The sequence below is a fragment of the Eurosta solidaginis genome, chromosome 1 (assembly GCF_040869045.1).
Source record: "Eurosta solidaginis isolate ZX-2024a chromosome 1, ASM4086904v1, whole genome shotgun sequence".
NCBI classification, from domain to species: Eukaryota; Metazoa; Arthropoda; class Insecta; order Diptera; family Tephritidae; genus Eurosta; species Eurosta solidaginis.
In genome coordinates, this window is record NC_090319.1 from 10,328,398 (window position 1) to 10,342,450 (window position 14,053).

General features: G+C 37.4%; 1 protein-coding gene across 4 annotated transcripts; it reads left to right on the plus strand.

Moving 5' to 3' along the window:
- The first annotated feature begins 3,501 nt into the window (after nucleotides 1–3,501).
- Nucleotides 3,502–11,571, plus strand: SecS (Sec synthetase). Of its 4 annotated transcripts, none has more exons than XM_067779518.1 (5): nucleotides 3,502–3,901; nucleotides 3,969–4,098; nucleotides 4,157–4,345; nucleotides 4,460–5,176; nucleotides 5,239–5,661. In XM_067779518.1, exons 1-5 carry the CDS (start codon nucleotides 3,788–3,790, stop codon nucleotides 5,379–5,381), a joined length of 1,293 nt encoding a protein of 430 aa, XP_067635619.1. In that variant the 5' UTR covers nucleotides 3,502–3,787; the 3' UTR covers nucleotides 5,382–5,661. The 4 variants fall into 4 exon arrangements, with proteins under 4 accessions (XP_067635619.1, XP_067635613.1, XP_067635616.1 ...); XM_067779515.1 differs by having other exon boundaries at nucleotides 3,503–3,901; nucleotides 4,457–5,176; XM_067779520.1 differs by lacking the exons at nucleotides 4,460–5,176; nucleotides 5,239–5,661 and adding exons at nucleotides 10,180–10,274; nucleotides 10,745–11,571 and having other exon boundaries at nucleotides 3,527–3,901.
- Nucleotides 11,572–14,053: the final 2,482 nt, after the last annotated feature.

The following is a 14,053-nucleotide window of genomic DNA, read 5'->3' on the forward strand; positions in this document are numbered from 1 at the left end:
TACCGAGAGCAGGTCTGCAATGCAGATCTTGCTGTGAGTTTAGTCTCCTGAATCGCAGCAATGCGGATGTTGTGCCGCTTCATGAAATCGACTATCTCCGTAATCTCCCAGTTAGTCCATTACAGTTTAACTGCAGAATTCTGAAGTGCATAAGGGGAGACGCCGCCACTCTGGGGGTAGGTGACGGGTGACTACTCCTGGGTTGTGGAAGGCCAAGACGCAATTGCTGTTGTGGCCCTGGGACTGGGCGTCCTTGGGCAAGCATTGGGGTACCCGGATGATCTGGGTTTGCGATCTGGCAACATGACGCGATGAGACCCGTCGGGGGGTTGCCGTCGCGGAGAGCAGAACATCTAGGAAAGTGGCACCACCCAAGGCAGGAGCTGCATTGGGCGGATGTCGCAAACCTATATATTCTGTGCTGGCAGACGGTGCAAACGGAGGTAGGGACTAAGTCTGTTTCCCTGACCTGCACGATTGCTGTTGGAAAAGAAGGTAGTAGTTATGAGTGGTATCAGCTGTTTGAGTTGTTGGCGCCGTGGGGCGCGAGCAGCAGCGGGTACTTGTTGTGGCTTGCTGAGCAGCGGGGCTGCTGGAAGGTAGTGGGGGCGCTTAGGCGTAGACCACGGGACGCCCTTGGGCGTGAACAGCAAGGAGCCACAAAAGATTTATAAAAGTTATGTGGACGTCAGGTTTTGGGATCAAGCCCAGAACAACCTGTCCGATGCAACCATCCCTTGCACGAGACACACTGAACAGAGTATGACCGTCCTAAAAAGATTCTTTTCCGGCAGATGCAGCAAAACCATTTCTCAGGACCGGGGTCAGGAGACGGACCCGGATTGGATTCGATGCTGGAGAGTATGGAGCAGTCCTGCTGCAAGGAGCTGCTGTGAGGATGACAATTTGTGGGAGGGACGAAACAAATTAAATGGGGTCACACTGAAATGACAGTCCTTGGTCGGGAAAAATCCCGAGTCGCTCCGGTACATAGAACCGACTGCCTTTGGAAGTGAGTGTTCTTCCCTCTTTTCCCTTCTAATAATAGATACCCCCTAATTTCCTGCGGGCCTACTGGCAGGAACGGCTCAGGACCAATAGGTCGTACTGTTAGTGCCTCTCTGGCTGTCCGCCTGCTCATTACCCTCAATTCCCATGTGGCCTGGAACCCAGGCCAACAGTAGTTCGTTGTGTGCTCCTAGTTGATTCAGCCTTTCCACGCATGCAGGACATACATAACGTATGTCTGGGTTGATTCTGGACATCTAAAATGCTGCCTACACATTTCATATGGGTAACCAGCGCTTACGACGGGTTAAGTGGAATAAACGCTTAATTAAACGAAACGATATCATATTTCTTCGTTATGAAAAATGAACTCACGAAATGATTTTGTTTCGGCTTTCAACGAATTTAAAAAAACGTATGAATAAATGTGTATTTCAGCTGTAGCTGTTGCAGCAATGTAATTTTTTTTTTTTTCGAGATTTGATTGCATGGAGGAGGACCTTCTTATATTTGAAAGACCCAGTTCCAGGTTATTGTCCAATGCATAAAATGATTAATTTCTGGATTAACTTTCCAAAGTATGTAAGTAATTTAGGCTCCACTAGTACACAATGGTAATACCAACTGGCCAGAACCATGTGTAGCAGCTTGCTTTTTGTATTTAACTATGTGCTTTGTAAACTGGTTTTTTCATGGCACCACGCCAGGTTATATTCAAATTGTCTTAAGTTGTTAATTATCCATTTAATTATTGTAATTATTTTTCATATTCACTCTAGTCATGTGTACATGACTGTACATTAAAATATGAGGATATTTTCTATCCCGTTATATTATTAAAATTCAATATATGGCTTGTTGCCATGTTATTCCAGTATCCCGTTATGGGCAAAGTCCCGTTCGTATATAATTTTTATGGCGTCACGCTAGGTTCTCCATTAATTTATGTATGTATGTATAATATTTTTCTTGGCACCACGCCATTTTTCCAATGTCAATGATTCGGGTACAAGTCCCGTTCGTATATAAAAACCTTTTGATTTTTATGGCATCACGCCAGGTTTTCCGTTAGTTTATATATGTATGTAAATTATTTAGGTTAGGTTTTTAATTGGTACCACGCCATTTTTTCAATGTCACTGATTCCTATTAGGAGTGCATAAAACCGCCCTAACTCCAGGTCAGGGAGGCACTGCATCTCCTAACTCCGCCAAAACGCCCGAGGGAAGCACAGAAGCCAACCTTGTGGCCTATTTAATTTTTCACTCAACGCAAAAAGCCCGAAAATTGACGTTGGGTAGAGGATGACCCGAACGACCGCTCGCGCGAAAAGACAAGACCGGAATGAATGTTACTTTTTATTGGAAAACATCTCAGTAATAACGACAGGTTAAATAGAATAAAGGCTTAACATAATAAGTTCGTTATGCAAAATGAACTCACGAAATGATTTTGTTTCACCTTTCAATGAATTAAAAGAAAGTTATGAATAAGAGGGTATTGGATTAGAAAACATCTCGTTCTTTGGCAAAGCTTGAGCAGCTGTGGAGAGGGGACGCGTCCGTTGAATGAAATGTTGAAAATCTATTGATCATCAGCAGCAAATCAAACAAAACATAAGAGATGTTACTGAGCTGTTGCGGTTGTTTTCACGGGTTCAATTTTGATGCCACACCATTGGCGGACAAGCCAGGTAAATTCTTTATAAGTGCGGCCGAAGGCCGCCAATGCAATTTTGTGAAATGGTTACATATTTTAGGTTAAGGCAATAGATATTGTTATTACTACGGCTTTACGGCCAAGTCAGATTTGCAAACAGCTTATGGATATGGCGAAAAACCGTTGGTTGGCTATGATATTGTTATGGCTTTAGCGTTATGGTATGGCACCATTAATCGATTACATTGCTTTCCATAAGGTTCGATCAGATGTTTTATCTGATAATGGGTAAGTCACTATTAATTGGCCCTTTAATCGATTAAATTGATTTTCATAAAGGCCAAATTAAACTTTCTTAACCCTAACGCCATAGTCGTAACCATACCCATATCCATATCCATCTCCAATGTGATCGATTAATGGTGCCTTAACCTAAAAATCGTGAAAATTTCAAAAAAATTAGGAAAACGCAAAAAATAAGCAAACATATTGCACAAAAAATAAATCTCTGAGTCAAACCGTCTCCAAAACAATAAATAAAATATACAAAAAGTTAATAAATTCACCAACTCAAATATTTTTAGGTTAAGGATATGGCTAAAAACCAAAAACCATTGTTTGGCTATGGTATGGTTATGGCGTTAGCGTTATGGTATGGCACCATTAATCGATTACATTGATTTCGATAAGGTAGGTTGATCTACTGTTTTATCTGGTTTTGGTTTTAAGGTAATAAGTCACCATTAATTGGCCCTTAAGGTTGGTTCGATCAGCTGTTTTATTTAAAAAGATTCAGCCTCTGCGGAACGATACAAGGTAGCAGCATGGTGACATACCTACAAACATAAATAAAAATTCCATGTACTTTGTTTTTGTAAAAAGTTGTGCTGCGCCGGAAGTTGATGTATCAAATCAAATAAAAAAAGGTTATAATCAACTGTCCCATGATGCCACCTTGTATCGTTCCGCCATGGATTCAGCTGTTGAAATCACAAATCACACAAGACGGTAGGTGATTTGTGTGTTGAAATCATTTGTGGATAAAACTAAGGAACGAAAAAAGCAATTGTCTTCGACGAAAAGAAAAATGTCATAAGATTTCATTCTGATAACGTAGCCCATGGATTTAAAAAACATAAATATCAGCAAAAGCTTAATACCAGAAAACTATCTACGACTAGCAATAGAAGCACAAAAATTTAAAGAAACTGAGTTCAGAGAGCTGATTGAAAAGGTAGGACTTTATGACACTCATGAAGAAATGCAATTAAATTTATTTTAAGAAATATATCAATTTGTAGCGCAAATTACCAAAAAATGGTTGGTCAGATAGTCACATTGAAGAGCTGGTACGACAGCTTTCTGCGCTCGATAGTAACAATTTACCCAAGAAAGTAGGCGTGGGCGAGCGCGAAGCACGCATAGCATGCTGTGGGTGTATAAAGTTTAATTCTTTTGACCATTTTCAAATGATCTTCACTTTTTATAGCGCTTGTGGCACGGCGGCATTATAATTTTGGTCATGGCGTAGGACGTTCAGGTGATCTGTTAGAGGCACAACCGAAAGCAGCTGGGTCAACTTTAATGGTTAACCTAACAAACTACCTATTGTTGGATCTGATACATGAAATGGGTGTACGCAGTTGCCGTTGTTGCTTTTTAGCACCACTTGCTACAGGTATGTCAATAATGTTATGCTTTCTCACGCTGCATCAGCAGAGACCACAAGCTAAATATGTTTTATGGTCACGTATCGATCAGAAGTCATGCTTTAAAAGTATTATCACAGCAGGGCTCATTCCAGTAATTATTGAGCCACAACTCAACGATAATGGCTCAATGTCAACAAATTTAGAAGCATTTGCGCAAAAGGTCACAGATATTGGTACCGAAAATATACTCTGTTTATGTACAACAACGAGCTGCTTTGCGCCACGTCAATGTGATGATATCGTTGAAGTATCAAAGTTGGCGGCACAACATTCCCTACCGCATTTAGTAAATAATGCTTATGGCCTGCATAGTGCATATCTAACACATCAGTTAGAGCAAGCGCAACGTTTAGGTCGTCTCGATTTGTTTGTGCAAAGTACAGATAAAAATTTATTAGTACCTGTTGGTGGCGCGATAATTGCTGGTTTCGATGAACAGTTGGTGCGTAGTGTAGCTAAAGCCTATCCAGGACGTGCTTCATCTACGCAAACGCTTGATGTTTTTATGACATTGTTATCTTTGGGTCGCATGGGTTACATGCGATTAGTTAAAGAGCGTAAAGAAAATTTTGAATATTTACTTGCGCGTTTGCATGGATTTGCTAAAATACATAGCGAGCAGGTGATTGAAAGCAAATGTAATCCCATTTCCTTGGCATTGAGTTTGAAACAGTTTCGAAATGCTGGTTTCGAAGAAATCACAAAATTTGGTTCAATGTTATATACACGTGGTGTTTCGGGTGCACGTGTGGTGGCTGTGGGTGATGATAGAAAAATTGAAGGATACGAGTTTTTGAGTAAGTAAAAGCCTAATTTAGAGATCTTTGCGTACAAATAAAAAAATATATTTACATTGTAGATTGGGGTACACATCATTCAAGGACTGAATATGCATATTTAACAATCGCCGCTGGCTTAGGTATCACAAAGGTAGAAATCGATAATTTTTTTGTTAAATTACATGAATGTTGGGAGGCATTTTTGAAACGGTTGAAAAAGTAGAAGCGTTTCCATGTCAATTTTGTGGTTGGTGTACGAGGTTGAGCCCTATTGAAATTGAACGAACCTGGTCTAGAACATGTCATGAACAAACAACAGCCCATAACCGTTCCATTAGGAGAGTGGATTTAGATGGATCCAGTATATGAAATAGAAAATTTTGAACAAAACCAATTGCCAGAAATTTGGATTCCTTAAAACACCTGTATGTCTTAAAAATCGATAAAGAAACTTTACAAAAATTGTTATATTTGAAAATTAAAAATGTTTTCAACTTTGTAAACTTTTATTAGTTAAAAACCCCCAGTAAGGTTTCAAAACTGCCATACTTGACTATAACCGTGGTTAGGAGCCATACGGCAGGCTTGGTTAACTTTTTTAAAAAGGTCGGGGAAAAATATAATCATCCACAAAGACAGCGGCTCTCTCAATATTTGTGATGTTTTCTCTCATATCTATATAAGATTTTGGATATAAGTTTATGGATGTTTGTCTTTTACAGATTAAAACTAACTTGAAGTAAACCACAGCGGTTTTGCCCGTTGACGTTTCCTCTTATTTTGACAAGAGGATTGTCTATCAAAAACCCCTTCAAGTCTATTTCTGCCTTTAAAACCTTCATTAGCCTTAGCAAATGCCTTGCGTTGTCGGCATTATACGTGTATTGTTACAAAGCCTTGCCGTCTTGTTCCTGAAATAATGTGAAGCAGAGCAATGTGGGTTTGAAAAATTGCTTAGGGTCTTTGTGAACTAAGGTGACTGTATGTATTTGCATGAATCAGAGCATGAGTTATCACAGAGTACAAGAACGGTCGGATAATACCCAGCCATCCTGCTATCCGGTTACCCGGGCATAACCCAAATTATTCGGGCAGCCGGGGAAGAACATGGCAGTTTGCTGTTTCAGGCATTGTTGTATTGGCGGGAACATCGAATCGTGTGTCTGCTAAGCACCACAGAGGTGGTATAATCTGCCCGGCTAAAAGTTACAGAAGGATGGAAGTGTATAAGGAATACACACAAGTATGATACTTCCTAAGCGTCATTCACCATGTAGTGGCGTGCGGGTACACTTAGAATCACTCCGTCCTAAAATATTTTGATGATTTCTGATGGAAACCCGCTTTGCAAGCAAGGGCGTAGGCAGGGGGGACAAGTTCCCACCCCTAAATTCATATAGTCTTATAACTTTTCTTTATTTATACAATAAATTTTTTTTTTTTGCCATTTTTAATTTTAGTGGGATAATTTTTTTATTTTTTGCGCTTGACAAGCCCGCTCCTCTCTCCCACCTAAATGCGATAACAATTTACCGAAAAAAAGTTAAAAAAAAAATGGCAAAAGTTTACAGATGTTTTTATCGGTTCAACTTTTTAGTTGGAGTACCAAATTTTGGTGAAATTGAATGCAATAGATCACCCTGTAGTATTTCAAGTCCAAATATGACTACTTGAGTAATAGTTTTTATCAAGTCGTTATTACAATTAAATTCTATTCTTGAAGTGGAAAGTGTGTGATTATTACAATTACTTTGAAAAAAAAGAAAAAAATGGAGTCTTGCAAACAATTTATTACTTGTAGGACGCTCACAAATCGTTTTTAAATGATGTAAATACCTCATTTTTCGCTGTGTATGATAGTCATGGGGGAGTCGAAGTGGCAACGTATTTCGCGGGTATGTTATCACAATTTTCCAAAACCACAATCCCCATTTTACCTCTTCGGTTTGTAACGTCGTCGCGTTAAGTTCGTTTTTCCCCACAGCTCAACCGTGTGCAAAAAATAGGACGAGATACATGCGGTTGAGAACAAAATGGAGGATAGTGCGGAAATCGAAATAACAAAGATCAAATTAAATATTATCGTACTTGGAGTAAACCATTAAATCAAAATATATATAAACATCATTTTGCGAAATTGGTTAAAAATATTCAAGTGCTATCGTGCCTAAAAATTCAAAGGAATAAATAAACCACATGTGAAGTGCAAACATATGTGTATAAAACCTTCGTTTTATACGCTTTTCAGTGTCAAACACGGACAATTGCTAGCGGGCAATTGTCCAATATAATAAATTTAATCAGTATTATTATGTTAAAATAATAAATTTAAAACAATGCAAATTTATATATACATAAATCTATCTCGCTATGTACATACATACCGATTTGGAAAATATATAATGTCAAAGAGGACAAACGGAACATATAACTGTAATGAAAACGAAAAAAACCTAACATAAATGTACAGTAATGTACATATAATCAATCCACATAAACGTGTTATAATCTAAAACAATTTACGACAAAAAATTTTCTTACTAAAATAAAACAATTTAAAACCAGACTGAAATTACCAAATGGTGGACTAGTTGAGAGGACACATATGTGCGTTACAACCATAAAGTTACATTGTATCAAATTTGACCATAAATCTTGAAAAACATAAAATACCAAAAATATATTAAGCCACAGAAGAAAAACGGAAAAATCAAAGGGGCATTTAATGCCCGGCTATAGTCATCATATAGAGATTCACAACCTTTTAAAACAAATCAAATTGAATATAACCTGGCGTGGTGCCATCTAACATACCAAACAAACGGAATATAACCTGGCGTGGTGCCATCTAAAATACCAACCCAAATCGAATATAACCTGGCGTGGTGCCATCTAAAATACCAACCCAAACGAATACAACCTGGCGTGGTGCCATTCAAAAACCAACCAAACTGAATAAAACCTGGCGTGGTGCCATTCAAAACCAATCCAATTGAATAGAACCTGGCGTGTCGCCATTTTAAAACCAATAACAAAAGGGCAGATAATGCCCCGCTATAGTCATCATATAGAGTTTCACAATCTGTTAAAAACTAATCAAATCGAATTCAACCTGACGTGGTGTCATCTAAAATACTAAGCGAATGGAATATAACCTGGCGTGGTGCCATCCAAAAAACCAACCCAAATGAATATAACCTGGCGTGGTGCCATTCAAAAACCAACCAAACTGAATATAACCTGGCGTGGTGCCATTCAAAAACCAATCAAACTGAATAGAACCTGGCGTGGCGCCATCTTTAAAACCAGAAATACGAACAATTACAAGAATGAATACCAAACAGCAAGCTACTACACATGGTTCTGGCCGCTATGGTATTACCATTGCGTATTAGTGAAGCCAACATTACACATAAACTTTTTTTACAACAATCAAAAGAAATAACCAACTGAGATTTAACCTGGCTTTATGGATAAACGTCCGTGCCATTAAACCTAACCCAAAAAAAAAAAACAATTACTTTGATTTGAATACAACATTCTTGGAATACATTTGGTTTATGGAGACTTAGTTTCTCTGCCATTGATTTAAAGTTAAAAAACAAAAAAAAGTTGAATTGTTTAATAACAAATTACAAAGATGGACATACGCAAATTTTTTAAAGGTAAAATGTTTACTACTGATAACCTTAGCACTGTTAACCACAGTGACTACCATTTAGTTAAATTTAGTCGCATTTCTAAATTGCAGTCTGCAATTATTAACGTTATTCGGACAGAATTTGCTGAAGTTTTGGATGGTGAATTTTCTGCCGCCCGCTTTTGAAATGCATTTTACACACTTTTTTGATGTATTATTGTTTGTTTCGAGATATTGTATTAATTAATAAATCTATTCTATATCATAAAATCGCAATGGCGCAAGACGGAAAGTCCAGAAAAATGCAAACTACCAGCGGGCGCCAGAAAATACACCCACCAGAATACATATGTGCACAAACGCGTACCAATATATATATTACGATGATACTACAAAATCTTCCTGAACTTGGGACCTGGCACTTAGCCGGGTTTGACGTCCACCATAAAATATATATGCACTAGCTCGTACAAATATATATATTACGGTGATACTACAAAATCTTTCTGAACTTTGTCAGGGACCTGGCACTTATCCGGGTTTGACGTCCACCAAATATATATACGCACTAGCGCGTACATATATATATATTACGGTGATACTACAAAATCTTCCTGAACTTTGTCAGGGACCTGGCACATAGCAGCGTTTGACGTCCACCATAATATATATATGCACCAGCGCGTACAAATATATATATTACAGTGATACTACAAAATCTTTCTGAACTTTGTCAGGGACCTGGCACTTAGCCGGGTTTGACATCCACCATAATATATATACATATGCACTAGTGCATACAAATATATATATTACGGTGATACTACAAAATCTTCCTGAACTTTGTCAGGGACCTGGCACATAGCAGCGTTTCACGTCCACCATAATATATATATATGCACTAGCGCGTACAAATATATATATTACAGTGATACTACAAAATCTTGCTGAACTTTGTCAGGGACCTGGCACTTAGCCGGGTTTGACATCCACCATAATACATATGTGCACTAGCGCATACAAATATATATATCCGTGGTCATTTTGTTTTTTTTTTGGTGAGTATCTTTTGACAAAGCAAAATTTTGGACTCCCGCCTTCGGATTAATAATACTGAAGTCAAAACGCGTCTTTCGACAACTTTCCAGATATTTTTGGAAATGTTTTTGAAGTTGATCCCTGTTCTAGAATATTACTAAAATAAGTTTTATCAATTAAAATTTTTCAAGTAAAAGTCAGGCTGAAAGAGTTAAAGTATACAATGCCTTTCCACACATAATCGCAAAACTATTCAAATTGAAGGGATTCCCATTTGAAGCTTATCTTCCCCAAAAAGGTTTGTTCTTGCTTCAACCCAAATTATATACTTGTGTCTTCACAGCACCAAAACGAAAGATTGTGGAACCGCTACGACTCGGGTTAAAGAAGTTGCTGCTTCCTGTTTGAGTCTGCAAGAGAAGCCTACATGTTCAAAAGGTTTGAATGAATTTTTTGTGTTTTTACCAATCACAATATTTATTAGCATGTATACGCAGGTAATGTTCTAGGACAGTGGCCGAGTGCTAAAAAATAGCTAAAAATCAGAAAGTGATACCCAAAACGCGTTTTGAACCCAGGATCTCGAATTCGAAACCATAAACCCGATATCTATGATAATTCTCGAGATATTTGCAAAACCAATTTTAAGTTTTCATGTGGTTGTTGTGTTTTTGTTGTACACACAAAAAAATTTGTGGGTAAAAGTGTTCTGCGCAGAAATGCTTTGCAAAACGCGTTTTTGGGTACCACTTCCGGATTTGTAGCTATTTTTTAGCACTCGGCCACTGTCCCAGAATATTACCTGCGCATAAATACTAATGAATATTGTGACTGGTAACAATTATAGCTTCATGCTGGTAACATTCATTGTGAATTTCTCGATAACAAATAATTGCTCGTATTTGTAGAAAATTTAACAGATATTCCATCGAACGATCCGAAAGAACGCACTTAAAAGTGTGATCAAGGCCAAACTTCGACCTCGAGTCAGCAACCTACAAATTCCTCCGATCATGTTAAAACAAGTTCTTTCACTTCAGCATCATCATCTTTAAATGGATCAAGTTTGGAAGAATATCACTCACACGATTTAGGCTTTTGTGTTGGACGATCATCACAGATATCAACTACTGACAAGATGGAATTTCTAAAGAGATTTTGGGTACCGTCAGAAAATTACAATTTTAATAACGACGTCGTAGACTTAGGCCGAAAATTTAAATTTGAATGGCTGAAAATGTATTCTCCCTGGCTTCAGTATTCGAAAAAAACTCAAGGGAGCATTGTTATATTGTGTTCTTTTTCCGTCGAAAAATGTTCAAGGTGTTCTAGGATCATTGATAAAAAACCTTTCCAACGTTATAAAAACACGCGTGAATATTGCAATAAGCACTACAAATCAATGGCACCTGGGAGCAGTCAGAGAAGCAAAGAACTTTTTGGAAACAACACCAATCAACCTGTCATTACAAATTGGGCACGAAAAAATAGTGGAGGAGAATAGAAAAAGTTCATATCGTCTATTATAGAAACTGTTATATTCTGTGGCATCCATGATCTGCCACTGAGAGGATGATATTACCTTCAAATTTAGAATTTTATGTAAAAGGTAGAAGTATTTATTTTTAAACTAGCACCAGTTTTAAAATCATATCTAAAATTTTGATTGTGACAATATCCATAAGCACGCTTCTCGCAAAAATACAAGTATCATTTGAGACTTGGTTGTTCTAAATTAAGCGCATTTTGATTATCCTGTTCAGTAATGCGCACTTTGCAATGCATTTGTATTATGGATATCAAGACTCATCCAGTGAAGCTTCGTAAATTACAGATTTACATAGAATTGTGAACTTTATCACTTCAGCTAAATATCACTTTTCATTTTCAGTTGTGATAGAATAGAAGTGTTGTAAATAAGACAAATCTGAATATTACTTCTCAAAGAATATTAAAGAAAGTAATAGTGAACTTGACAGTTCTCCCTTCTCTGTATGAATTGCTGTGCCAAATGAAAAAATATTTAACCCGCTGGCTTTCGAAAAATAAAATTTTTTTCTGTAAACACACAAAATTTTCAATTTGAATACTTTTGTTAAAAAAAAAAAAGAACGCGCAGCAGTAATAAGTGATATCCTGGAACAAATCCGAATATTACTGCTCAAAGTATATTAAACAAAGTAATAGTGAACTTTAAAGTTCTCCCTTCTACCTGTGAATTGCTGTCCCAAATGAAAAAAATATTTAACCCGTTGGCTTTCGAAACTTGTAATTTTTTTTTTTTTTTTGTAAACACAAAATTTTCAATTTGAATACTTTTGTTAAAAAAAAAAAGAACGCGCAGCCGTAATAAGTGATATCCTGGGACAAATCAGTGTGGGAAGACATTTATAAGTTGTACTGTTTACGGAGTTACTCAGAATATCAGTTGTTCAATTCTTTAAGGCATCTAGTTCGGATAGATAGCGACTCCAAGGGGCTCACGAAGGAAGTTTTCGCATATTTCCGACCGAGCTGGTTATATTTTTTTGCGAAACCTGGATGCCAAAGTGAAGAAATATTTAGTTTGAAATCTACAATTTTCTGAAAACCTACTCGCATTTACGAATTTGCTAGCTACTACATACTACTTTAAGTCCTTTTCTATTACAATTTCTGCTGAGGAAGATATAATTTCTCCTCTTCCATTTTACCTAAAAGCAACCCGTACTGATTTTTAATTTCGTGTGAGTAAACCTGCAGTAGTTGAATCATGTGTAGGATCCAAAATATATGCTTAGGCCACAAAGGGTTAGTGCGCTTGTTTGCAATTTTTTGAAGTAACAATTCATGCAAAACTAAAATTTTTCAGTTTTCATTTCTACCTTGTTTAAGTTGTCTTGTTACTGCTTATCGTTTCAAAACTTTTACTTCTATCCTCATATCTCATGATATGGAGCAAACTTCGAAAACTATTTTATGCTTTAAGGTGTATTTTATTACCTACTTGGCCTCAAAATCAAAGCGGGTGATCAGCATCTTAAGCAGCATTTTGAAGAAGGGAAAAATGCTACTTACACCTCGCCCCAAATCCAGAATGAAATCATCACTTTTTGTGGACAGGTTATTCAAGATGACATTATAAACGATGTAAAAAAAAGCTACAGCATTCAGTCTTATGGGGGACGAAAGCCGTGACATAGCAGGAAATGAACAATTATCAATTGGTATCAGACTCTGCGATGAAGAAAAGCAAGTTATTCGAGAAGAATCTGTAGGTTTTGTTGAACTAGACGCTATGGATGGCAAACCAATCGCCACCGCGGTAGATAATTTTATCACTGAAACAGGACTTGATTCTATGAAACTTGAAGAACAAGGGTATGACGGTTGTTCAACAATGTCAGGAAAAGAAAATGGTGTGGAAGCTATTTCGAGAGAGAAATATCCTCAAGCTTTATACTTTCATTGCGCAAGTCACAAATTGAATTTAGTAGTAAATGATTTAAATGAAGTCCCCGAAATTCGTAACACTATTGCAACAATGAAGGACGTCATCAATTTTTATCGTGGTTCTCTTGCCAGAAGGAAATATGTTCCACATATTCCTGCTTTTTGCGAAACACGATGGTCAGAGAAATACAGGAGTATTTAGATCTTTCTACAGCACTTTGTCAGATTGTTAATGGATTAAAAGAACTGCCCATCGAAGGAAACACTTCAACAAAAACAACTGCCTTTCAGCTGCACTCAGCTGTCACCCAATCAACTTTCATCATATGTCTTTCTTTGATTTCGAAATACTCTTCTTATCTTGAGCCAGTTGGATCATCGAGTGAATGCAGATTCTGGAATTTATTAACTTTTGACAGATTCAAAGTCGATTGCTGAACAACTAGGATTAGAACTACAAAAACCCAGGACCGTGGACCGTCAAAAACATCGCTCGAATCATCCTGCTTCTGATGACGCTCAATTTTGGAAGAGATCACTTTTAATTCCGTATTTAGATTCATTTGTCGCTTCACTGGAGCAAAGATTTCCTGAAGAGAACTTGCCAGCGTATACATTGTTTCACTTGCACCCAGCTATCATGTTGAAAATGAATTTCCAAAAGTTATTCTCGGATTGTAATGATGAATATGATTCATTTTTTTTAGGATTATGCATGATGAGTATACATAGGAAAATGGTCAAGGATAAAGGAAAGGATATGGTACTCAGAGTTTTAGAACGTT

Bases quoted from the DNA above. Each gene is read 5' to 3' on its own strand.
- SecS (XM_067779512.1), top strand. From the start codon at position 3,788: ATGGATTTAAAAAACATAAATATCAGCAAAAGCTTAATACCAGAAAAC. The intron at 3,902-3,968 runs GTAGGACTTTAT...ATCAATTTGTAG, and splicing joins TCAGAGAGCTGATTGAAAAG to CGCAAATTACCAAAAAATGG. The intron at 4,099-4,156 runs GTGGGTGTATAA...CACTTTTTATAG, and splicing joins CGAAGCACGCATAGCATGCT to CGCTTGTGGCACGGCGGCAT.